Genomic DNA, 27,927 nt, shown 5'->3' with positions numbered 1-27,927 from the left:
ACGGAGTAATATCAATTCTCGTTTCGCCGACAACGTGTAGAGTGTGGACTATATTGTATTATTATAATACATAAAAAAAAGTAAAATAAAAATAACTGCCATGTTAGTGCCAAACCTCGTTAGCGTTTATCTCGTCTAAAACTCTGTTAAATGCATAACTACACTACACAGATTTTAAACGCGATCGTTCGGACGGTTTTGACCGAATATAAATAACACAGGTGATGAGGTAACCAATGGAAACCCAATATAAACAAAAAGCTATTCGTTAGCCAAAAAATCTTTGCCTTAGCCCGTTTTTAAAATGCAAACTTTTTAATAATATTTTCTGAGTGCGTATTTAAGTTTTTTAAAAAAAATAAACTTCAAGACTTTAATTTATAGCTATCATAGTTTTGGCTGCATGTTGATTAGTCGGTCAGTACCTACATCTTCTTTTATATTATTATTATATAATGCACAAGATCGATATCGATTGACCAGTGCAATCACATCTTTTTGTACCGCCAAAAAATTGAGAACATTTGTATGAATAGGTCGTATTAGTTACCTCGACTTATAATTTATATTTTTAAAACTAAACATTTATTATGGTAGGTACAAAATTGTAATTTTCTCTATGCTATATACAAAGGAGTAGTCGGAATAGGTATACATTACCTATTGCTATTATATTAAGCTAAAATACGTCTGTTGGCATTATTTTTCCGTTGCAGTCTGCTCATTTGATATTCAATTTATGTGTAATTGATTTCTTAATATCTATATACTTTACTAGCTCAGCATTAAAAACTTTATATTTCTCATTAGTTAAATCTCAAATATAATATGCTACATTTATTATGGCATACTGACAATATCGAACAAAATACCAGCCTTTCCTCAATTCAAAATAATTTTTTAAGATAACTGTCATATAAATGTAACGTGAAAAGAACCCCTCATTCGTTCGGGATATAATATAAGCAGTAATTTTTTTAAAATTGATTCTTTAAAAAATAGATACCTCACATTAAATTTAATATTCTTATTGAAATGATTGCATACTAGCATAATATGATTGATTGTCCAGAACTTCTTGAAGTACCTATTAAACTTTAAGGTAAATACAATAAACTCTAGAAATAAACCTACATTCTATCTGTCAAATTTTAAAACTAAATATTTGTCACATAGTCCTGCTAACATTTAATGTCTGCACATAACACTTTACTGTATTACATTTTGATTTGCTTCTTTAAGTACCTACCTATTCTCGATAAGCTTTGTCTTTATTTTATTATTATTGTTATTTAAATATTACTTACTAAACTACATATAATGTATATAGAATATAGATTATTATTATATTGTTATTATTGATATTGGAATATTTTATTCCGTAATAAAGAAATTATTGTTATTATTATAAAAATAAGAACTACTTATAGTGCCGTAACTACTCTCCATAGCGCCCTTGGCAATTTCATTTTTTGGCGCTTATTTTCTTTTCATTTTTCTGATTATAATTTTTATAATATTATTGTATTACATTCTTACGTGTTAATTAAAATTCCGCTATATTTTTCAAATTATTGAGTTGTTATAGTTAATAAGTTAATAATTAATAGCTGTTACATGGCTGTACGTTCCATGCACGCAAATATCATTATGTACGAGTAGGTATAGTAATATACCTAGTATAAATGTAAAAGTAGTACACTAATAAAATATACAAACCGCAATCCAGTATGTAATTTTTGTACAATACACATTTATACTTGATTTAAATAATTAATAAGAAAAATACATTTTTTACAAAAAACCAATTTGATTTAACTCAAATGAGCCCTCTTATTTAGTTGCGTCCGCCCATTTCGCCAACCTCTACAGTCCAATTTCTATAATTGTTATAGGTAAATGCAACATGCGATCCAAAGATAAATTTTGCTTTATCACTCATTAACCATTCGTAACCCTTCCATATGGTTTCATTCGTGATATTTTAATATTCTCCTGTAGGTAAAATATAAACCGTTGCATTTTTTCCTTTTAAGAACTTATTTAATAACTATTAGTTAATAATAAAATCTAATAATCGATAATATAATAAGAGATTTATCAATAATATGTTGGAACGTTTTTGGTCGAAAAATTAAATACTTTTTCATACCGCCAGAAATCGGGACCAATTTACGCCACTGTACCTATAGGAGACATAAAATACTAACAGTCAACCGAATATCTTTCATCGATCGTTTCGTATTATTGTCGAACATTAAACGTTTATGAAGTGGTCACGGCGTTTTGTCACATCGTGCCACACAATATTATGCGCCCATTGTTTGAGTGATGTGATATTTATTGTTATTAATTATATTATGCGGTCGACACGCCACACGGTCGAAATGGGATATGTTTGCAATCTGCATCGGTACATAAAAATGTTTTACTATGGTAATATAATCACAATAAAAATAGAGAAAAACGCATAGACATATCTATTCTGTACACGATCGACGGTCGTATACATACATATTTTAACATCAATTTGTATTGCTTGTATTATAATAATATACGTACGTGTGAACCCCCCCGACTCCCGGCGGCTTATCTACTGCAGCTTTAGCTTTCTATATTAACGACTCGTCAGAACCTGTAAGCATACCTGCCTACATAATAATAATAATAATATTTACGGCGGCGATGGAATTTATTTTTAACTTTTTTTTTTTTTTTTACTAAATACCGAATTGTTCTCGTCGTAGACACTATAAAAATATAGTCATCCGCGTTGATCGCTGTACCTACATAATATTTAAGTCGGCGTAACCGTCTGTGCGTAGGTATTATAATACAACGAGTAGGTACCTACGTAAACCGTAATATGACAATAATATTTTTACGTTATAGTAACGATGATCGTTTAAGTCCTATTCATCGGGGTCGGTGACGACAAAAGCGCGTGCGTCCTATCGTCACCGCCGCCGCCACAACCGTTATAGAAACGCGTTAAGCCGACACGGGAAATCCAAATCAAATATGGTAATTTCGAGGTGGCAAGGCAAAGAGCGGCGGCGGTGGTCCCCAAAATAATAATAATAATAATATAATATATTATACCCATTAACGGCGACGACGAGCCGCGCACATCGCGCGCGATTATTATCGTAATAATATTATTTTTTTAGTGAAAAGCCAAACGGCGGCGGCGACCGAAAACCGGTTGGGTTCGGCCGCCTACCGAAACGTTTGCCGGGCTCCGCGCGCTCCCCCGGCCCGTCCGCCGCCGCCGACGACGACGATATTATAATGACATGCCCGAAAAACGTACGTACGTAATAATAATTCTATTATAATATTTACACCACGCGCGCCGCCCAGAGAATATCGTCGCGTGTGCGTGCGAGCGCGCTCGTCGTCGTTTGTGTGCGGCGTAAAAGTTGTAGGCATTCGGCCGGCGGGCGAATAGTGAAATTTTACACACGCACCGAACGAAAATCCACACAACGCCGCCGCCGCCGCGTGTCGTTTTTTTTTTTTCGTTGTGCCGGCGAAGAGCGTCTCGGCGGGGTCGGCAACTCGTAGTCGTACCGTGTTCTTCTCGTGCGGTACGTGCAGTGTATCAGTCGCAATATCGTCGTCGACCTGCGCGCAGTGCGGCGTATATAGTGTTGCAGCAGCAGCAGCAGCAGCACCAGTAGCAACACGAAAATAATATTATAATATTGTTTTGCTCGTAATACCACCGTAACTCGTAATAACATACACTTCGTACCTATATAGGAAGGTTGGTAAAAAAAAAATTTGATCGGTTCGCGTTATAGTAATGTAAGTGCACAATATCATAATATACGGTCGCGAGCGACACGATGTTTTTAATTTCGATTATTATAATATTATGCTGTTTACTATAAATACCTATATACCTGACGATAATAACGATAATACGAGATACCTGCACCGAAGATTACAATAACGTTTCGCTAAACTTTATTGCGCTCTCGTTCTATACCCTTATATTATATTATATTATTATAACGTGTTATACTATGAAGTCTAATTTTTGTTGTTTTTCCCATCGAAACAGATTTTCACCTCGGGATCACCGCATCTTTACCTACGACTTAACAGGCGGTGACGGCATCGAACAGAGATATTTTGAGATTTTCACGGAACGTATAAGCGTCAACATTTCGAGTGAGTATTAACAATATTATTAACACTACCGCATACTCGTATACAATAGATACATAGTATAATATATCTTATCGCCTATATATATATACTTAAGCACGACACTTTTAAATAGCGTTGTAAATTAATTACGTTGTCTGTCGATATATACATCAATTTCCTACTATGACGCGTTCCGTAGGGTAATTTAAATTGTTTTAATTTGTATTAAGTATTATGTAGGTATTTACCTATATAATAATATAATGTATCTGGAGTGCATATCACTCTCGAATATAATATATATATATATGCACCTATAGGTAACCCGCGGGTTCCGCGTGCAACGCATATATTATATAGACATATACCTAAGTACGATTAATTGCAGTGGCCTAACCGAAACGGACCCGTTAACATATAGGTCGAAATTTTCTCTTTTTCGCGCGGGACGCACTCCGGAAATATACCTACGGTTATCCGCGCGTATACAGAATAACGATATATATGAATTCCGACGAGACTAATAATTATATACGCAGTCGGCCAATAAATTCAGTATCGGTGGATGCGTATCGTGGATGTGTCTAGAAAACGATATAAATATTATATATTGTATACCTATGTTGGTAATAGTTATTATATTATTATACGATAGGTAAAGTAATTGTTGTGTGAAACGACGAGTGATGTGTATATGCGTACGCGGTGAGAATACCATTTTTCCCGCCGTCATTGTCATGTTCACGCCAACACAATATTATTACGTGTAGGTATAATAATGATAATAATAATATATACATAATATTATTATATACTCGACGCAGGACAATAGCACCGCGCAAGCGCAACAGGTTTCGTTAGGGTTGTGATGTGTACAATGCGTCTGGCGCAAGTGTACCTGTGTCTGCTGCTGTCGTGTACATTATATACTCGTTGATGATGACGATAATTATTATAATAATCTTACCACCACGAAACCGGATGCACCGATATGCAGCTGACCGCACCGTCGTCGTCGTCGACGTTATTCTATACGCTATAATAATAATATTATGTACGTTCCCTATTATTACATATATTATACATATTATATATACTTCAGTACCATTCGTTCATTTCAAGTGCATATGTCGTGCAGGTGAATTATAAATATCCGGCAGACACATCACGCATTGTACACCGCCAAAGCTTACGTTCAGTTGTAATAGGTACTAAATACGTGCACATGTTATAATATATAGTCGTACGCTACTATACACTATACTTACTATATTATATTATACTGCAGGTATACGTATTATCTATGTATATATATTATAATGTTATATAGTACATCTCGCGTGTTACTGAAACGTATACGAGTGTTGTAAACCTCTTATACGCCTATATGGTCATGCCCGTACAACGGTAAGACGAATGCGTACTACAACAGCCTACAGGTGACGTCCCGCGTGCCTACCCGGTGGCCGTAAGTCCGACGACGGGCGCGCACAGTAGAAAACCGGCCGGCGGCGGCGGCACTTTCTCGTCGTACTCACATCGCTCCGGGACCCGGGTAAACATTTTCGGATCCGTCGCCGCGTAGGATACGCTTAAATAATAATAATAATAGATATACCCGTATTATATACGTACGTATATATTGTAAACGTGTATAATATACGCACACAACCGGTCGCCGTCGAAGTTTGAGCAAGAAATCAAACTGCTCGCCGTATCTCACCGCGGCGACGAAACCGCACCAGACACCCATAAAAAAAAAAACAAATCCATCGAGTTTCGTATCGTTATATTATTGCTGCCTTTATTATAAATACACGTTCGCCCGGCGCACGGCGGTGACCGTGACATTGTGCCGCGGGTGGGCCGACGACGGTGCCGGCTCCATGTATCCGGTTGGAGGTCATGTCGGTTCCGACCGCGGGAGAGAGTGCTGCATGCGCCGGCGTTCTCCGCTGCACCGACGAGTGCATCCCCACACGCACCGATATCATATACACATATCGTATGGTCGTAGATTGTACATATAGGTAGGTTGTACGATGTGTACTTGCCTATCTACCACGGCTATAGATACTAGTATCTATAGCCGTGCTATCTACCAATATATATATATATGTATAATGTATATCACATATTGCAGTATATATATATACCTATAACCGGCCGTATCCGTGGCTCGTGCGTGTATATATTATTACATGATATATACCTACTACAGCTAGGGGCGTATATAGAGATTTTTTCTGGGAAGACGGCAAGAAGGATGGGACACTAACCGAGAGACTAAGGAATTCGTTAAAAATAGAAAACGTCGACCTGCCGTGTTTCGAGAATAACAACTCTTATGATATGTGTGTGTATAGGTTCTTTTTAAATATTTTTTCTACTACCTACATAAATCATTCTTAATGACTAAATTCCAAAAACGATTTTCCAGGAGGCTATAATCTGTTACTCATCAATACTATAAAGTTTAAGCAGAGCTTTTACAATTTGCGATTGTTCTGCCTTATCTGCATTTAGCCTTTAGTCATTTTAATGTGATTCTATATTGTATATAAATAAGGCGTAGTAAAACAACAAGTTCTATTATATAGTTTAAAAATCTCTGCTTAACTGAACATTCAACCATACTATCGAAAATTCGAAAACAAATATCACAGTATGCCATATTGTATTAGAAGTATAACAAAGATAAAATTATCGAGGTTGTTTTGGAACTTTTATCGGAAAATAATTGAAATATCATCTGAAAAAAAATCTACCGACTTGGTACATTTAGTTATGTAACATAATTGTACAACTCTAAAATATGATTAGGGATTGTTTTTGTATACCGATTTCATGGTAGATATGAGAATTAATTATTAATAATAATAAATTCCACATCAATAACTCCTACCACTTTCGATGAATGATAGAAATCGTTATTAAAATATAATTTTTTTTTAGTTATCAGGGTTATTACATACTTCAAAGTTTACATGTATACCTTTATTGCAAGTTGCAACATGTCGAGTATGAAATACCTTATATGGCTGTTAAGTCCATACTGACTACTGCAGTCATGACTATTTCATCAACTCATAGTTTAATAGTTACCATTCTCCGCTATGTATGTATGTCAGTGGCGTAAGTGGAGTATCAATAATTTTTTAAGAGGGTTGTCATCAATATGTATACATATATATATATTATATAAATTAAAATATAGTTTAGACCAAAAAAAAATAATCGGCCAATCAATGCATATACCGACTGGTTCGACTGTGTTTATTTTTGAAAAAATAACATTAATGACTCATAGTATTTTTATACTTAATTACAAAATAATTTAAATATCAAACATATTAAAGGGGGTTCTATCACCCATCATATATTCCCCCCTGTATACGCCACTGATGTATATATATTACGTGTATATATAATACTGAGTTTGCTGGGATTGGACCTCGTCAATAGCATACTTATTATTATATTTCCCCTCCCTTTTCAAAAAATATAAACACGTCTATGAACTTGCTGATGCCCTTGAAAATATAATTTTATTTCGCTTTTATAACAGGACGTGTTTCAACTCTAAAATCACTCGTCACTCATTATTATGATTGATATTCATTAGAGCGCTTTTACTATATACTTATACCACATTACCATGTGAGCGAGTGAACGACTGAGATGATAAATATCGGTATACCGTATCCGTATGGTTCTCTCTAACGTGTGTACCATCATACCAATCCACTATTATTCGTACAAGAAGAATGTATTCTGTATTATAATTAAGATCAAATTATGACCTGCCTTCTTATGTCGTCACGTGCCTCACGCCTCGTTTGACTATATAGGTACTTAGATTTGTGTACATATTTAAAATATACATTTAATTTGCTCATCTCGCACGCGTGAGACCGATATACACGCAACATGCTTATATATTGTACAGTTGTGTGTATATTATGTATCGTACACGATATATTATCGAGATTGTAAAAGTAGGCAAAGATGGTAGCTGTACCTGGCAGACAGGTTCTCTCTTTCCCGGCGCACCCACGACACGTCCGATAAACTGCATTCTTCGAGAGAAACACGGTGTGCCGGCATATAGCAGCAGCAGCAGCATCACATCCGTGGCTTGTGAGTTTATTTTTGGTAAGCGCTTTCATCGGATCGACGAAAGCGTGTTTGTTAATTGGACAATTTAGACACAAGAAAAATTTTCGGTTGTAGGTACCTATATATGCGTATATGTAGACTATATAGAGTTAACGTAGTATTTTAGTTAATATACATAAATAAATATAAAATATCAACACTCTATAATATAATAATTTTATATTTTGTTCTTGTGTTTACTTATCGGTGTTTTGACAACTTTTCTTATAGAGCTCGTGGGAAAATCCAATAATGTGGTGGCCCCGGCCACGGTGGAAGAGTGACATTTTCACACGTTTTGTGCTATTATTATTATTCATCATCACAACCATAACTACGAAAAACTCAGTGATGGCAGACGAAGGACAGCAGCATTGCGGCTCGAGTAATATGTCCGCTGTGGTATGGACAACTTTCCTCTGCACTATGTTATTGATTTTGGCAATTGTTGCGATATATTTTATTTACTGTAAGAGAAGAGAACATGACTGGTCATCGTTATGGTGGAAAAGCAATTCAGGTAATAATAAAATTAGTAATTACTATACATATTTTATACATGCTTATAGTGTTGTACACTTATTATACATAAACACATTATCGTGTATTGAATTCCTCGAATATATAATAATATGATAATATTTCATGCTAACATTTCAAAATAGAAATCAGAAATTTGGAATTCTATGTTAGGATACAACATGTGCATTGGAATCCGTTGACTAGGGATTCCAATGATGTCTCGCCAAATGTCGCCTCATACTATACGAATGTCTGATGTCTTTTTAGGTACTATTTCCGTACAATCAAGTGGTGACAACAGTATATTATTAACTAATATTGAATTATTCAAATAAATTTTAGTATTTATTTACAATAAAATTACTTTGGTCACGTTTATTTATAATACATACATTGTGGTGTTTGGTTAAGTTCATAACAATGGATTAATTATATAAATAAATAAATGTATTTATATTATTAAATAAAATGTTTTTATTTTCTTAAAATATGTAAATCTGTATACATTTCAACAGACAAAAATCTCGTACTACAAACATCGGCTCCTGTGAAAAATCATCAACTAAAAAATGGTGGCACTGATAATCCAGCATTTTCAGTGGATGCTTATAATAGTGACTGCGTCACTAAAAAGGGATTGACTAGAGTCGTGCGCGTGTCCTCGTCGTCTTTAAGCGAAGGGTCGCTGGAAAATGAATTGTCATTAAAAGAAGAAGATGGCAAAAAAATCTATATGTGTAAACATAACGATGGATCAAAAGGTAAAATATAAGAAAAACTGATGTCTATTTAAAGTAATAATACATAATAATTTAAAATATAGTCAAGTTTGTATTTACAATAGTTTAAATGGAAATTGATTTTTACTTTTTAAGGCTAATTAGTCTATAAGATATATACTATTAGGTGGATTAAATAAGTAACTGTATTTGTTTAAAAATGTATACATAGTTTATACATATATAAAAAAATATAATTTAACTTGTATACAAATTTAATAAGCCCAAGTTAAATTTATTAAAATATATATTATGTATACACATTTTTTAAGATAAAATAAAATATATATTTGTTATATAACATTAGGTCGATTGAAATCGACTCGAAAATTGACTAGGATATAAAATTAACATTTTTAAAAACATAATACTGTTGATTTTGTTATATTATTGACAAGGCTCTTTTTAAAAACATAAAAATACATAAAACACACGAAAATAATAATCAAACTGTATAAGTTCATTAAATCAAATATATATTATCTATATTTGATGTAGTTATAACTCGTAGATCAAAACCGACTGACATTGTGTAGTACAGAAATGTAGGTAGGTATATGTATGTTTGTAGTTTATATAAGTACCTACTTGTTGTGCCTATTAACGAATTTCGACAAAATTTGAACTTTCAACTATAAAACATAATATTCTTACTGTGTATTTTCGATATCTATAAACTGTTGGGAGTAAAAACTAAGGAATCTAATTTATTATATATTTTTTATGTTTATGATTTAAATTAAAAACGAAAATTAAAAAAAAAATTAAAAAATAAAAGTTTTACTTTTGATCATCCAATGAGAAATTACGTTTTGGGCAGCTTAAACATTTTTTTTTTCATTAATTTGTATTAAAAGTAATAATTTTTGTAAAAATATATTTCTTGAGTGATATTTTTTTAAAAATATTTCTAAATTTTCGCCTATCGTGTAAAAAACTGCAGCGTAATAAATTAAATAATTCTGTATTCGGTAAAAAAAATTCTGCTTTATTCACAAAATTCAATTATCAAATTTTTCTGATTTCATGAAACAAGTACCTAAATAGCCGATTTTATATATACGAGTATTTAGTTATAATGTTGATTTCTTACATTTTCCGTGTAATATATAATAAATTGTTATATTATATACAATACATATTTTAAACTTATAGACACTTTAAAGTTGTGAATAAGTATAATTTATCATTATTTTACATTTAATTTACTCATATTTATAAAAATACCTAGTAATATTAATATTTAATTTTAAGTGGGTGCTATAAGACTTAAGTATACGCTGAAACAAAATAAAGTATAAAAAAAGAACAGCTTTGTAATGATAAATTATATTTTTATCAATTGTTCTTTTGTTAAAGCTTAAAGGATTTTTCAAAACACATAGTTAAAAATAAACCAGGTTAATTAACCGTAGCCTATAGGTATTGTAAAATATTATCAATGAAACCAATATTTGCCTTAGAAATCTGTTCCTGGTAGGGAATAATTATTGTGGTTTACAACTGTAAAGTTACGATTACATGCGTTAGTTTGATCGTACTTATAGTAGGTACTTGTGGTATCCAATAAAATATGGTAGTTTAAAATACATTAACATTTTTTTTTTTTGACCATTAACTACAAGGTTATTAACTAACATTAGACTTTTTACATCTGAAAATGATACGATTGTACAGTATGTTGTATGTCGGATTCATTTTTAGCATCTGTAAAGTTTGGAGTATGTATAAATGTGTTTGACCGGTCATTTATTACATTGTATGAAGGATATAATGGAGATTTAGTTTGTGTTTGTACCATCAATTATCAAGTATTTATGTGAGATCTTGGTGTGACCATTTTTGATTCTATCTAGTAAATTATAATGAGGAGTTCAAAGGAAATAGAATGATAAGTGTTTTATTTCTCTTAATTTGTTTTTTGTAACACAGTGCCATTCAGTATTCCATAGCAGTATACTATTATTTATATGTTTTTACGTATACAAACCGTATGAAAAATATAGTGTTTTGCTATTGCCAATTTTGTTGTTGTTTATTGTATTTCAAGCAGATTTTCCGAAAACCTCCTCATTACCTTTTATGTTGTGATACCCCAGGGTATCACTATGAAACGGACCTATAAGGCTATAATACTTATTACTTTTATTGGAATGGTAGATACGGTTATATGATCAGTCAGTGCATTACCTACTTTTTAAATTGGTTATGTTACTAAACGAGTCGGAACAGATATACATTTTCGCATTGTATGCTTTGAGTGCTTTAGAATTTCTTTAAGAAGAATCGCTTATAATATCCATGAAGATACTATCTACTTCATACATGGATGCTTTTATAAAAATATTGTTTTATTGAAAATTGTTTCTAAAAACAATATTATTAAAATAGTATAATAACTACTCTTACGTAATATCCTACATTTATTCTACATTTACGTCAAATAAAAACAATATGAAATATCCTTAAATATATTATTTGTATACAATTTCTAGTATCTAAAAGTTTTTGAATATTAAAATTTTAACTATTTCTGTTTTCTGGGACATCCCTTCACGAATAAAATATCCATGTTATAATTTCACTAAATATTTTTAATATATATATTACACATCTAGATGGGATATGTCTTTGGTTTACATCAGGAATTTATTTTAAATATTTTAATTGGTATAATTAGTTATAAATTCTAATTATTGAAGTTACCTATATAAGTTCAAAATATAATAATAGTTAGTTTATTCATATTTATTTTTTAAAAGAATCTATGTGTATATTAGATAAAAAAAATAATGATATTTGTTTATACTTAATATTTAAATATTTCATATTGTGAGATATCTATCTATTATTAACTCCTCGTAGATATATTAGTATTAAAATATATTTATTCTGTTACGAATAAATAATTATATCAACTTAAGTTATTAATGTAGGTAGTTAGTTATAAGTTTATAACTTATAAAAAAACGATTTATAAAATAAAATTCACAGTACGTATACGTAATTTTATATAAAAACTAATTATTATATACTATATTGCATTTAAACTATAACTTATATAATAAATATTATATATCCAATGCTTATTACTTTTAAAGTTGAATATATTAATTTTGTGATTGTAAAATACTTTCAAATTTGGTTATTTTCTTTTTTTTAATAAATTATTATTTATGTATACTGCAGTATAGATGATAAAAATTGTGTAAAGGATTTTATGATTCAATGCATTTCGACTTTAACTTTCATTTTATTAATAGTCACCCATTTACACCTCAATGTAGTAAATCGAGTTTATATTTTAAGATAAAACCACTATTATTTTATACAAGCCAATTATACAACTAGCTAGGTATACAATAAAACACGTAAGATAGATATGTTTGAATATTTTTTTTTATTAAAAACTGAATGTAAAAACATTGACAATTTATTTTATGATAAATTTAAACCGAAAACCGCGATTAGGACGGGTCATAATCTTACAGTTATTGAGCGTTTGGCGTTCACTCGCTACGCTTTCATAGCACTCTAACTATATGTATGCTTCATAAATACAACTTAATAGGTATATCTAAAATCTTTGTAAAAATATATAACCACATGATGTAATGAATTATTTTACTTTCAATTGGCGAAATTCAAACATTTTATATTTTTCTAAAAAAAAACTTTCTTATCGGATATTTATAATTCAATACACTATACCTATGTAATGAGTTAAGTATGTTTAGTATTAACCAAAGTATTAAATAAACTGTTACGATTAGAATACTAAGTACTAACTAGTAAATAAGCATGTACTATAACGATATTGAAAGAATCTAATCATGTGTTTGACGCTCAGCATACAAAACAATTAAATATAGGCTCACATAATATTGTGTTTTTAAAAAATACCTTCATAAAAGAGCATGAACAATGTACATAAGATATCTATTGGACATTTTTATCTGTATTACGTTTTTTTATTGCGTATATATTAAAGGAATAATACAAATATTAAGTAAATTCAAAAAAGTACTTAATTGAAATTCTAGTAATTTCTGATAGTTATTAGTTGTGCACTTATGAGTTATGACTAATTGACATTCGAAGAAGTAAAATATTTATAACTGTAAACTTTAAGTTTTTTTTTTATTGTGTATGCAAATTATTTTATGATTTATCTCTTTGTTACATTTATAAATTAATATGTATGATACTATATGTTATACTTAATTAGTTTTTATAGGTTTAGTTTTTAATTGGTTATGAGCTTGAGATTTCTAGTAAATATATGTTTTTTTTGATAAACCATAAAATATCAGAAAAAAATACAATTTTGATTCATACTTTCCTGATGTAGGTATGAGAAATTTTATTTTTCTAATTTATGCATTTATTATTTACGGTTTCTAGTCCTATTTTTCTGACTTATAGGCATATTTTCATATGATTAAGGATATAACATATAAACATTACAATTCTAGTAAAGTATACAAATATATAAACCATGAATGATAACATATTGTACCTATTTTGATTTTCAAATAGAACATAAGCACATTATCGGTTGTCATTGCCGATCACATCTGCAGACAATTTATTTCAATTATTTTCAATAATTTATTTATTTTTCGAATAATGTTAAAGGTATTGTTTATTATCGAATTCAAAGTATTTAAGTTCCAAAGTTGGACCAAATGCCTATAGTTCTTAAATAGTAAATTCCTATAATAGGTATCATATTAAAAAATATATGTATAAAACAGTTTTAATTTGCATACATTTTTCAATGTTTATTGATATTTTTTTTTATATTAATTTAGGTGTTTTAAAATGCATATTAAAGCGCTTAAACTTACTTTTTCTTTTAATTTTTAGTGTTAGAACTTCTGAGCTTTGGTTATGATTTGTAGTTTTCTACCTTACACCTTCATAATTTGTATAGTGTGGGAATTTTTAATTAATAATTTTACACAATTACATTTATGCTTAAGAGCTTTTACTTAGACTATTTACTTTGTTTTAGATTGTAATTTTAAAACGATTTTCATTTATTATTATTGACTAATAAGTAATGAGTAGAACTTAGATTGGTAATTATATATAATAATATAATATACATGGAAATAGAATTTAATATTTGCCTGTAAAATTTATGTAATTGCATTTAGGCGAATACATTTCCTATATGAAAATAACATAATGGTGAGATTTTTTAAATCATACAACAAATACAAGAAACACGATTCATAGAACACCGTTAATTGATAATTCTCAATATACGACGTTGGGGCTAGGTAATAAAAGTGGCCGGTCGACGTGACGATGCAATCGTTAATATATTTATTATAATATACTCATCGTCGTATCGCCTATCATTGGCGTGTTTATGGTTATAAATCTGGGAGGTCAAGTTGTATAAATTTATACGCATTAACATTATTTACTATACTGACGAAGTTAAGTTTTGTAACTTTTGGGTGGTGAATAAGCCCATTTTAGTCCTCCTTCCACGATTTACGTCTATTTCGTAGCTTTTGCGAACTAAGTTGCATTAAGCTTACCTATTTCGAATGGATTAAACCCAATATTATAATATCGCGATTCAATAACGCGAATTTAATTATCGATGGTTCGCCGTTAAAAAAATATAAAATAAATAATAAATATAAATGTATGTTAACCTACCTATATTGTAAAAAAATTAATGTTTTATGAATTATTGTTTGTATAGATCAATTGGTCTCGTTGCGGTTGGTGTTTGATAAGGGGCCACAACAACAGAGCAGACCTCCAGCCTCGGATCTGAGTCGTTCCCTGGTCGAGCTGAGCCGCAAGTACGGGTTGCACATCGAACTGGAAACCGAGGGGGAAGCGGCCCCGGGAAAACCGGAAAAATGCGCGGACGACAGTGCGGCGAAATGTGGGAAATCGAGCTTACTGTCGACCGTCTGCGGACAAGCTCAACGTCTGTGGAACCAGAGACAAACGGTGTTCAAAGGGGGCGAAAGTGGTAACCGTGGCGTGGACGCGGAAAAGGACGTCGTGGACGGCGACGTGGAAAGCGGCCGCGTGGACGCGGTCCTCGCGGGAAAGGCGGCGCCGCCGGTTCAGAGCTCTCCGTGTACGGTGACGACGGTCAGCGAAACCGCGGAAGTCGAACGGCCAGCCAGGAATCACGGCGGATCGTTGCGCTACCGCACTCTTGAGTACGGTGCATCGGCCGCCGACGCCGAAGCGCAGTCGTCACCGGACAGTGGCGTGCAGTGTTGCACGGTAAATCCGTCGGAAAGCGTCCGCACGCAGTCGGACAAGGACGCGACCGCCGCGTTGACGGTGACCGTCGACAGAGACGTGACGGCAGTGGCGGCAGCTGCATCGGAGAAGGATAAAACAGTGCTGCAGGCAGCCGCGGAATCGGTTAAAGACGCGGTGGCGGACAAGGACGAAGGTGTCAAAGCGGAAAAAGACAAAGCGGTGCCGGACGACAAAAACGCGACCGTCCCGCCTTTGAAAACGGTCGACGTCGACGACGACGACGGCGGCAGCAGACCATTGCAGGTGACGGTAGCAAAACCCGCGGTGCAGAAAAACGGCGACGAACCGAAACACGCTAACCCGCCGCCACCGCCGCCGCCGCGCAAGTACAGCGCGCCGGTAGCGCCTCCGACTGTTCCGGTGACGCGGGCCACTGCAGCCGTCGCCTGTACCGCAGCCGCACCGGAACCGACGTCGGTTCCGGTCGCTGTCTGTGCCGAGCCGACTAAGCCGTCCACGGCCGCGCCGCCCAAGCCGTCCACCGCCGCGCCGCCGATCAGCGAAATCCGAGTGGACGACGACTATTACTGGTGCACCACGACCGCCATGGCGCCGCCACCAATGTCGACGTTCGGGAAACGACCGTCGGTCGAAATCGGCGCCGGCGACGGTGGTGCAGTGATCGGCAGCGGTGGTGCAGTGATCGGCAGCGGTGCAGGTGCAGCTGCAGCCGAAACGACGACTGCTGCAGTAATCGGCGGCGGCGATGCAGTCGCGACAGAGAAGACTGCTGCAGTAATCGGCCACAAGGAGGCGGCCGCCGCCGCTGCCGTGGCCGCGCTCGTGGCGGACGACGGCCGAGACGTGGTGGTCGGCGCCACGACCAGTATCGAAGACGCGTCGTTGCCGTCGTTTTCGTCGGACGAAGAAGAGGACGACGAGGACAATAATTGCAACAACAACGCGTTGGCCGCCGACAAGTCGAAATTCCCGCCGTGTGTCGATGACACGTCGACGATGAACGGAACAGGAATGGTGGTCGGTAAAGACACGAGCGGCGGAAACGTCGCAAAGACCGAATGCAACGGAGTGTTACTAAACAACAACAACAACAACAACAACAAGAATAAAAACAACATTAAAAACATTTGCGTCGACGTCGATGACGCGCCGCCCTCCGCGGCCGAACCCAAATCGCCCGTCACAAAGCTGCCCACCCTGCGGCTGTCGCTGTCCTCGCCGCTGCAGTCGTCCGCCGCCGCGACGTCGTGCTGTTCGTCGTCAGCGTCGTCCACGTCGTCGACTTCGCCGTCGCCCACCAACAGCAGCTTCAGCAACTCGCCGATCGTGTCGAAAATACCGGTAAGGCGGCAGTCCGCCGGCAGCGGCTTGACGGCCGTTTCCTCGCCGCCGCCGCCGCTCGCAAACGGCACCCCGAAGAAATCCATTCCGTTACCGTTGTCCAGGAGCGGTTCCCGATTGGCAATGTGGTCCTCGGCCAACTGACCTGGGAACGGGGAAACCGCTGCAGTTATTACGAAGATTCGTATGACGTTTGTTTAGCATTGTACACGCGCATCGAATACCACCAACATTATAATTTTAAATATTATATATATCATTTAATATATATTATATACTATGTGTGAATTTTTTTTTTTTTATTATTTTATTATTTATTTTAAATATACTATATACCTATATATTTGTAAAAAAAAAAAACAAAAAAACTATTTTACTCTCTGCGAATTATATATTATAATATATAATTTTAAATCATTATAATATCATTTATATTATTGTATTTTCGTCTATATAACATCATATATTATATGTATTATTGGAATGAAAGAATAAACAAACAAAATATAAACAAACGGTTTTTTTACACATCGTCTCATTTACCCGTATATACAGGTAATTCACACTCGTAATAACGTCGTAGTTTTGGGGGGACGTTATTGCGCGCCGAAACGACAAATCGATAAAATATTACGTTCGTTACGCGCGAACCGCTTTTGTATTCGATTTTTCTACCTCCACCCGGGCCGCGGAAATATCGGCGCGGCGGCGGCGGCGGTGGCGGCGTGGTCTCGGCCTCTCGTCACCTCCACGCTATCACCGTCCGCCTCCGTTCCACCGTCCGCCGCCGCCGCCACCGCCACTCGATTGTTATGACAAACCGTGTGCCACCGCACACACACAACACAAGTACACAACACAACACACTCCGTCGCAGCAGCAGCGGTGAAGACTCGTTTTCATTATCGGTCGTGATATTGTTATTTAGATAATAGTAATAATAATAATAATAATAATAATAATAAAATGTATTCGATATTATAACATTTTTTTGTGTGCGCACACCGCGTCGTGTTCCGTGATGCTGCCGCCGCGCGTTTTGTGTATACCACCGTTGTACCGCGATTAGTGTGATTAGTGTCTTTTGTACGTATGTGTGCGTGTACGCGACCGTGCGCGTGTTATTACTCGATTTTTTAATCGCCACCGCGTTATTAAAACAAAAAAAAAAACACGGCGGACGAACGTTAAATACGCAGCACATGCGATAATAATAATTATTACATAATGTCCTATAGGTGTATACGACACAATATCGCGTCACAATAATAATATTACATTCACGTGCACATGTACCCGAGCGATATTTCACCGGGTAAACGACTCTGACCCGCCGCGTTACGATAGGTCTGGACGTTGATTTCCTACGATGTGCCGCAGTTGTCCGCGTTCGTTTTCATCCGAATTTGGCCGTCGTTGTCGTCCGGTTCGTTCGGCGTCGTAGTCGCTCGCTCGCGCGTCGTCGTCGTCGTCGTCGTCGCCGCCGCCGCAACATTCGCGCGCGTTTCACGTCCGATAATAAAAATGCTGTAGGGCCGTCTCTCGTGTCTTATCGCGCGTTCAAATGGAATCCATTGGCCGTTCCACTATCATGGGCAGCAACACGAACACGACGGCGTCCACCATTGCCGGCGCCGCCACTTCCTCGGCCGTCGTCGGACTCATGCTGCCCCAAGCCAGGCCTTCGGTGGCGACCGTCGCGAGCAACACGAAAACCACAGGGCTGTGTCACAACGGCAACAGTCTCAGGATGCCGTTGCAACACTGCGCCGACGGCAGCAACGTCGTACAGCATCACCAATATCCTCCCCTGTTGGTGGCCCCGACGCCGCCGACGGGTCTGGTGCCGACCTCGTTGATACACCCCGCTCAGACCGGTTCCATGTTGCCCGCGTCGCCTCAGTTGATGCTGTCCACGACGGCGGTCACGACTTCCGCAGGAGTAATGCCACAGTTTCACCAGCACGGCGGACCACATCAACTGGTCACCGCAGCCGCGGCACCTCCTTCCATTGTCATGCCCGCTTCGAACGTCACCTCCGTCGGTATGGCGCTGAGTCCCTTCGGTATATTGCCGCATGAACGTGTGGTACCGCACAATGCTCATCATCACAATCGTCACCAGCACAGAAAACCGCCGTGCCCGCAGTCTCCTAAAGCTATTATGGACACCAGCAACACTAGCGGCGCACAGATATTATCTGCGCCGGTCATCAATCCTCAGCGTTTTTATATCGAGCCCACTCATCTCAACAACAAGATTAAACAATACGACAGCATTCAGCCACAGGCACAACCACAGCCTCAGTCACAGCATAGAATCAAAATCGTCAACAGCATCTCGGATAAAAGTCTGCCGGTGGTGTCCAGTACGTACGTTCCACAACCGTATGAACACCGTTACCAACCGAGAACCGCATCTCAACAAGTGGGTTATTTGTCTGTTATTACTCGTACAGCAGTGCCGACGACCAACGGCGTGATGAACGACATAACAGCAAATAATAATTATTACCAAACGCAACCTTTGCCATTACAATCAAAGACTTCTGATAATCATGACAGGCAATATTACCATTTCGATAGTACAGTCTCTGCTAGCCAAACGCCTCAACAGCAATTGGACAATATCTTACTGATGGGTAGTCCAGTGCAACGTGGTGATCCTATGCATATCGTTAAGAATTTACAATCCATGCAGACTGATGTTGATTGTTATGGTGTTAAAAAAATGATTGACCAACAACCCAGGTTAATGGCTCCTGACAATACTAAAACAATTTCACCGACAAATTTATTAGGTAACAGTAGTAAATGTTTGATGGAGAATCAGCACCAGCATCTCCAGCAGTTGCCTAAATCTGCTGTAATTGACCCATCGTCGGCGTACAGTGATCAATATTTTAATAGACGTCAGCCACCCCCTGCACATCTTCATCAGCATCATAATCAACCACATTTACAGCAACATATTGTCACTGGCAACACCAAAATGTTACCTACGCCTACGTCGTTAACTGTTGTTTCTGCCAATGGAAATACGTACTTAGATGTACAGCAGCACCAACGCAACCATCGTTGGAATTTGGACCATCAAAAACCACCCATTGTTTCGACTTCATCATGTTTTACGGGAAACATCTCTTCTGGGGTATTTCATCAGCCATCATTGCATCAACAATATAACAATACAGTTCAAACGTTTAATGTTCAACCACCACCGACTAGCATTCATCATCAACAACAACATATTTCACAACCAGCCCATCATAATAATTATACCGTGTCATCAGTAAATCCAACATATTATAATCCTACAACTACTATGGTTTCACCTACAGTCACTTCTGTAACCACGACTAGCCCATCATTATTGTACAATCGTACACAAACTAATAATCAAAGACAACATAATAACATTTTTCAAGACTTCACTAATAATTTGCAGGGTGGCAGTTATGTTGTAAATGATGACAACAGAACGTCATCTTTACCACAAGTTATCGTCCCAAACATTGAAGAGGAATTGAGTCACCTTTGTGATGACTCCACTACTACTACAACCACTACTAACACTACTACTACTACTACTTCTACTACTAAGGTTAAACCATTAAATATCATTGCTCAAAAACCTTCATTTATTGATAGTTATATCAAATTTTTATATGGTGGTACAAGCAGTACGACCGAAAAACCGGTAGTTGAAAGTAATGATAAATCAAAAAAATTGTTAAGACCACTAGCAACGTCTTCACCAAAACCCATATCTAAGCCTTATGTGCCTTTAACAAAACCAAAGATTTTACCAACAACTGAACAGACATCTCGTAATGGTTCTAGTGAAGATATTAAGAAGATAAATAATGTTACAACAACAACAACAGATGACGATCCGCGATACTTTCCATTGCCCAAAACTTCATCATCAATAGCCGGTGTAAGTGACGATAGAAGTGATGTTAGTAATGGTGAAAACAGTTGGTTGTCAGATGATGAACATGATCAATGGTGGATATCTTCTTCTAAGGCATCTAGTAGTGCAACAGCAACATCAGTGATAAAAAATAAAGTTGATGTTTTTAACAAAAAAAAAAACAATGGCACCATGAAAAAGAAACGAACAAATTCTGCCGTACCAATTAAAAAACAAAGTATGCAAAAATCATAAGTTATTATTATTTTTATTTGTCTAATTCTTTTTTAATTTTAGAAACATATCATATACAACAACCTACAAGACAACTGTCTCACCGATTGGCTAAAGAAAAATCTCAACAATTGCTTAGCAGTTTAAATGGTGAATTAGATGTAGATGATAACGATGGTTTATCAGATACTGATTCTGATGTTGATCCAGCTTGGATACCAAACAATGATGACAATGACATATCTAAAACTTCCAATTCAATCAATAGTCGTCATAAAAAGTACTCAAAAGAGCAAAATTCAAATATTGGTCATTCACCATCAACCTCATCTTCAATCAATAATAATAATAATGATCATCTAGACGACTCAACTATATTTAAGGTATAATATTGCATTCAATTTTAATGGTTTTATTTTTTTATTTATTTTGTAATGAATTTTGTGTAGTCTGGTACATTTGTTGCTCTAAAACGTCAATTTATGGATAATGATCCTATATATCCGCAACATTTATGGAGAGTTGATGGAAAATCATTGTTACAAAAATTTACACGATGCAATGAAAATAATATGTACAAGAGTGTATCAACTGTAAGTAAGAAAGTAAAATCAATAGTTGATGACATTAATACATTTGATTTATTTTTTAGTACACTGGTTGGAGTCCATCACATTATAATATGTACCGTCAAGTTGATGTTCAAATTATTACAACAGATAATTGTGATAATGTCATTCCAAATAAGTCATCAGGTGTTGAAGTTTTGGTACAAATATTATCAGACAATCACAACAAACCTGATCAAAATAATTCTATAGTCAAGACTGCTAGTTCAGCTTATAATCACATCTCTAAACTAAAAGTTGATGCGATAAATTCTAATTTGTCTAAAAACTCTTTTGTTGATGAGCAGAGTGTGATGCTACGTACCAATTTTGATGTGTATATCCAGTCATTAGCATCACAAGCGCTAGATCCAAATTTTTTGTCAGAAATTTACCGCGAGAATGGTAATCTTAATACACTTAATATAAACATAATATAATATTATGATATAATTTATAACTAGGACTCGGAAGTTGATGCATTTTGCTTTTTTTTTTGGAACTTTTTAAATGATCCTCTCCTGGCCACAAATCTGTTTTGAAACATTAGCATGTGAACCTGAATAACTAATTTTTATTTTGTATATTTTGGTGTTTACTATTTTTTAAGTCATTTTTTGACATTTTTAGTCATTTTTAGTTTTTACTGATTTTAAACTAGTTCACTTCTTATCGTTTCTTGTTAACTATTATGCCGATAACTTAAAACTTGGAAATTACCAGAAACAAATATTTGTTATTTTTTTATTTCCCTATTTAAAAGACATTTTTGTCATTTTTATATGTCATATTTTGAGTAATTCGAAGCTTTGATAAATTTATACAGAATTTTATATTAAAATAGAGTAAAATATTTAAAAAAAAATGTATTTTATTAATTTAAAACTAATATTTGTAATTTTTTAGGTCATTTTTTATTGTTTTTAAGGTCATCAACTTCCAAGCCCTATTTTTAACTTATTATTTTGAATAATAATTTGAATTAATGTTTTTGTTTTTATAGATGAGTATTTTTTAAGCAATCTCAGTGCTATTGAAACAGTTACACAAACTTGGAAGCAAACTATAGATTCTACAATGTTTAAAGATTCAGTAACAGATTTGTCCAAAGTAGAGAATGTATGGACAATTATTGCAAAATTTCCTAATATGGAAATTAATGCAATAGATAAAAAATCAAGGAATAACATCAATTTGCGTTGCTTAGTATGTGGTTATCAAGAATATATGAAGAAACAACAGAAAGAGTTTGTCGAAATATGTCTATCTGGTATGGAGTACAGTTCTCAGACGTTAAAAAATATTGATTCAAATAATTCTAGTATAACATTTTCTAAGGTAAACATTAAAACAATATATTACTAAATTTATTTTACTCATTTTAACTTTTAATTAATTTTGTAAATTGCTTAGAATGTGCCAGTAAAGCGATTTCATTGCTGTTCTAGCGCTCAGTGCGCAGACAAGTTAACTATTTTACATAGTCTTGAACACCTTAAATATTACATTTACAAAGAATGCTGCAAACGTGTTACTGCTGAAAATGAAAATAGCTGTAACGGTTTAACTCATGATAAAACCACTGTTTTAAATCGATTATTAGCTGATGATGAATGGATAGAAAAAGTAAGATTTTAAAAAATTGTATAATATTATATAGTTCTAATATCAATACAAAAATGTTTAATAATTATAATTAAAATGTTTATAGCTGTTTCATTTGGTATGCAATACATGGTCACAAGCTAAAAGTTTTGTTTCAAGAACCCAATCAAATTGCAGAGCAATTTCATCCTAGTAATTTCATTAATATAATGTATATTTTAGGTATACGATATTTTTAAAAATATATAATAGTTAACTAATGAAGTAACCGTTGTCATATCATAGTATCAACAGCCTTTGTTAAATATTTAGTGCCTTTATCCATTTTATTATTGCCATTGTTAAATTTTGTATTATATCCAAATTATTTCTAAAAGGTTACCTTTGTACTTTTGACAGTTAAATATTTTATTTTTTTACAACATTATACAATTTGTATTTGTTATTTGTTTTCATAAACAAATCGTGTGTTGTCATACTTTTATTATACATAATATACATACACACACACACACACATATATAAAGGTATATAAATATGAATATGTATGACGTATGTATGTATATGTTACCATAAGACTGTTTACTTGTCATAACCAGTGGCGCAGTTTCAATAAAAGAATCTGGGAGTGATAAACACCCTCAAGACTCCAAATTGCGCCTCTGGTCATAACCTTGATTTAATTAATGTACTTTAGTACTGTATTAGTTAAAGAACATTGACTCAAATTGATCGTGAATTTGTATCTTGAAACAATTACATTTTTAAAAATAAATATAAACTTAATAATTAAATTATAATTTATCGATACTTATTTTAGTACTTTTTATTTTTAGAATTATACAATTTCACTATTATATCACATTGTCACATATTCATTGATGTATGAAAAACATATTTTTGTCATTTAAATAGTATTATGTATTAATAAGTTAATATAAATATATTTTGGAGGATTGTGCCACAATATTTATATTAATTTTATTGAGTTTCAATTAAAATATTTTTTCTAATATAGATCTTAACCATGTTATATATTTTAGTATCCTGTGAAAGTGAATTTTAACTTTTTAAAAATGTTTAATCTGTACTTTAAAGGTACTAGGCTCATTAAGTTTAGGGGTGCCTCAGTTCTATGTAATGTACATCCACTTTTAATGGATATTATATTTTTTTATATTGTCTTCTTAAAATAACCTATTTATTGACAAAAATTTAACTGATGTATTGATGTGACTGTAACTGTCAGACAATTTAGATACAGATGTAATGCTAAATTTAATTAATAATAGTTTTTTAAAAAATAAGTAAATCAAAATTGTAATAGTTCACTATTAGGTTAAACAAGTGAATGGACTTGAATGTTGACAATTGACAAACACATAATATGTATATATTATATATTTACAAAAAAAAAATAAAAAAAATATTAATTGAAATATATAAGTTATAAAAAAAAACTCAAATGTATTTTTTATTACCTTATTGCTAATATTTTAGTAGTTAAGAACTTTAATTAAATTAAAAAAAATATTTTAAAAAGATGTATTGGCAAGGATTGTCTCTTTCTTGTATACACCACATATTTATTATATGGTCTGTTCTGAATAAGCTATTCAACTCTATTATGATTAATATTAGACCGGATTGACCTATTATTAAATATTATAGTGAAAATATTTCCTAGTGAATCTTAGGTTATTTAATTAAACATTATTTTTATAAATATTTTTTATATTTTTATATAAATTAAGCATTTTTAAATTTAAAACTGTTTGTACGTGTTAAAATACTCTTAAATCAATTCAAATTGAATATTTGAAAAAGTCTAAATGATTTACTAGATAATATATAAGTTCTAAACTGTTTTTTCTAATAATTATGCTTATTATCAAAAGTTATAGTTGTAACAATATGAGTATGATTGTATGAGTTGTGTTAAAAGTTTATTAGTATTTTACTAATGCTATATAGTTGTATATTATTTAATAATAATATTATTCTTACAATGACTAAATTTATAATTGAAAACTTAAAAGTATAATATTGAAATTTGTCATTGTTAATTCATTTGATACGTATATCTTTAATCACATCATTACTAGTTAATGATCTCTACTGCAATAGATCAAGTTTGTTTTATGTCTTGTTTTTTTTATGTTTATAACCATGATGATCATATGAAGGTAATCTTGTTCTTTACATCTGTTGTTTAAAGTAATGTCTTAAGATCTGTTTTACAACTTCTAAAATAATAATAATAGTAATAATTAAAAAAGAAAATATTTAAGTACATGCTGGTATAGACGATTTATAATGTTTAAAATTGAACCGCACTGGCTGCTATTAATATTTCATGTTTAAAAATTTAACAAGAATTTGTTTATTATTTAACATACAATTATTATTTTAGTAGTATTAAGCATGGGTACAGCACTTTTTATTTTGTAAATACCTACATAATTAAGTTTATGAATGATAAAATAATAATATATTAGCTGAAATATTTAATTGAAGTATCTGATTAAAATTATAATTATGTTATCTATAAGGTAAATAACTAATATTCTTAAATAGTATATTACAACAATGTTTAAAATTCTTTGAACTATGAAGAAATAAGAATTTCATTTTTATTGTTTTGAGCTATAGACACGAAACTCCCAAAATCAATATCATTCAAATTAATTTCTTGCACTGTGTCGGCTTGATTATTAACTGGTATCTCTAAATCAAGAATAATTTAAAATTAAATTTTTCTTATAAAATAAGACTCAGACATAGAGAAATTCATTGAAAACTATACTATTAGTATCTAATGTTGATAAAAATATTCAGTAAAATTAAAAATATAAATTGAGATTTATATATTCAAGGTTAAAGCAAAGAACACAAAATTTTATGAAATAATAAACTAAACAAATATAAGTATTAATATTTTTTAGAACTAGATTTACACTTTAAATTAAACATTGAATGAACTGAATGTTTAAGGTACCTAACACAAATTTAAAATATAAAAAATAAGTTTTATTTTTAAAAATTGTTCAAGGAAAATTGTAGTTTTAATTCTTGTTACCAATAGGCAATAATAGATGTCAAATTTTGTAAACTATTAGGTACCAACGTCCAACACCAATATTTCATGGTTATTTACTGTAAACAATGATTGTTCTAGGGATTATAATATTACCATACTGAATAGTCTATTATTTAATTTAATTTATATTTCTTGATTTAAGTCAAATATGAGCAGTCTTTAACAATTAAAATCACTAACGAGATATTAATTATTAAGTGAAATTAAAAATTAAACCCCGAAGAAATTTATAGATAAAACAAATATATTTTCAATTGTTGAATATTTAATATAAAAATGAACAAGCTCTCAAAGTTGGAAACTGAATACACAAAGTATATTTTTGATATAAATACGTTATTTATGTAGTATAACTCAGATATTTCTTGTAGAGTATTTTCTAATAAACAAAGTATGTGCTTATTAAAACAATATTTCATGGCGCCAAATTTTTATCGTGATGTAAATTTATGTTTTTTATTTTTTATACATTATTTAAGTCTATGCCAAACCTCAAAAATATATAATAATTGTCAAAACATGTTTTATAAGCAATTACAAGTAGGTATTAAAATAAATATAATTGACAGAAAAACTTATCTGAAGTAGATTTCTATTTTAAACATATGAGTCTATAATAAAAATGCTCAAACGATAATCAGCCGTTGATGTGCAAACGACGTACGATATTTTGGCACAGGTAAACTGACGATACGCGAATGTTTTACAGCCAATTTTCATATTATGTATTCATGTGAATAGTAGGATAGATATGAAATAAACCAGTGGCAATGGTGCGAAAAATGGAGGTCACCAACATTTTAACTTTGAATGAAAACAGTTATGTCATATCTTAATGTTTAAGATAACGCGAGTTATATAAAATTCATTAAACTGCTCGATGTTTGGAATTAAAATGCTTAAGTATCTTTTATTCTTTTCACACATTGTACCTATAGGTACGTAAAAGATTTCCATTAAATCCATAGTTCCAGAATTGTCAAAATAAGCCTAATCGATTATGTTACTAAATGTTGTTTGAATTTGTTTATGCTAAAAATCATTTCGAGTTTATCAATAATAAAAAGCAGAATCGAATCATATTATATAACTACATAGGCTAAATAATCAATGACTGTGCCTGCAAGTCGTGGTGTTAGAAAAAAAAGTGAATTGATCAGTATACAGATTTTTATTAGGTACCTATTTGTGTTAAATCGTTATAAATTTTGAACAACTGCCCACATAATATAATAT

At 33.2% G+C, this 27,927-nt stretch overlaps 2 protein-coding genes across 6 annotated transcripts; both read left to right on the top strand.

Annotated features, from left to right (window-relative positions):
• Nucleotides 1-266: 266 nt before the first annotated feature.
• On the top strand, nt 267-17,743 carry LOC126551761 (mucin-5AC-like). Of its 5 annotated transcripts, none has more exons than XM_050205865.1 (5): nt 267-417; nt 4,070-4,179; nt 8,548-8,836; nt 9,354-9,599; nt 15,343-17,743. In XM_050205865.1, the coding sequence occupies exons 3-5, from the start codon at nt 8,569-8,571 to the stop codon at nt 17,370-17,372; spliced, it is 2,544 nt and encodes an 847-aa protein (XP_050061822.1). In that variant the 5' UTR covers nt 267-417; nt 4,070-4,179; nt 8,548-8,568; the 3' UTR covers nt 17,373-17,743. The 5 variants fall into 5 exon arrangements, with proteins under 5 accessions (XP_050061822.1, XP_050061820.1, XP_050061821.1 ...); XM_050205863.1 differs by lacking the exon at nt 267-417 and adding an exon at nt 3,378-3,769; XM_050205864.1 differs by lacking the exon at nt 267-417 and adding an exon at nt 3,378-3,810.
• A 275-nt stretch (nt 17,744-18,018) lies between these two features.
• LOC114127761 (putative uncharacterized protein DDB_G0277255) lies at nt 18,019-24,804 on the top strand. The gene is made up of 7 exons (XM_027992079.2): nt 18,019-21,382; nt 21,442-21,761; nt 21,828-21,971; nt 22,031-22,391; nt 22,990-23,324; nt 23,400-23,612; nt 23,698-24,804. Exons 1-7 carry the CDS (start codon nt 18,793-18,795, stop codon nt 23,782-23,784), a joined length of 4,050 nt encoding a protein of 1,349 aa, XP_027847880.2. The 5' UTR covers nt 18,019-18,792; the 3' UTR covers nt 23,785-24,804.
• Nucleotides 24,805-27,927: the final 3,123 nt, after the last annotated feature.

The sequence above is a fragment of the Aphis gossypii genome, chromosome X, assembly GCF_020184175.1.
Source record: "Aphis gossypii isolate Hap1 chromosome X, ASM2018417v2, whole genome shotgun sequence".
NCBI classification, from domain to species: Eukaryota; Metazoa; Arthropoda; class Insecta; order Hemiptera; family Aphididae; genus Aphis; species Aphis gossypii.
The sequence above is the reverse complement of the archived record's forward strand: the minus strand, read 5'-3'. Positions and strand labels throughout refer to the sequence as shown.

What these genes read in the sequence shown, in the direction of transcription:
- LOC126551761 (XM_050205865.1), top strand. Translation starts at nt 8,569, where the DNA reads ATGTGGTGGCCCCGGCCACGGTGGAAGAGTGACATTTTCACACGTTTT. An exon ending in ATGGTGGAAAAGCAATTCAG is followed by an intron (nt 8,837 to 9,353) that starts GTAATAATAAAA and finishes ACATTTCAACAG; the next exon opens with ACAAAAATCTCGTACTACAA. An exon ending in ACATAACGATGGATCAAAAG is followed by an intron (nt 9,600 to 15,342) that starts GTAAAATATAAG and finishes TTGTTTGTATAG; the next exon opens with ATCAATTGGTCTCGTTGCGG.
- LOC114127761 (XM_027992079.2), top strand. Translation starts at nt 18,793, where the DNA reads ATGGAATCCATTGGCCGTTCCACTATCATGGGCAGCAACACGAACACG. An exon ending in CGTACCAATTAAAAAACAAA is followed by an intron (nt 21,383 to 21,441) that starts GTATGCAAAAAT and finishes TTTTAATTTTAG; the next exon opens with AAACATATCATATACAACAA. An exon ending in TGTACAAGAGTGTATCAACT is followed by an intron (nt 21,972 to 22,030) that starts GTAAGTAAGAAA and finishes TTTATTTTTTAG; the next exon opens with TACACTGGTTGGAGTCCATC.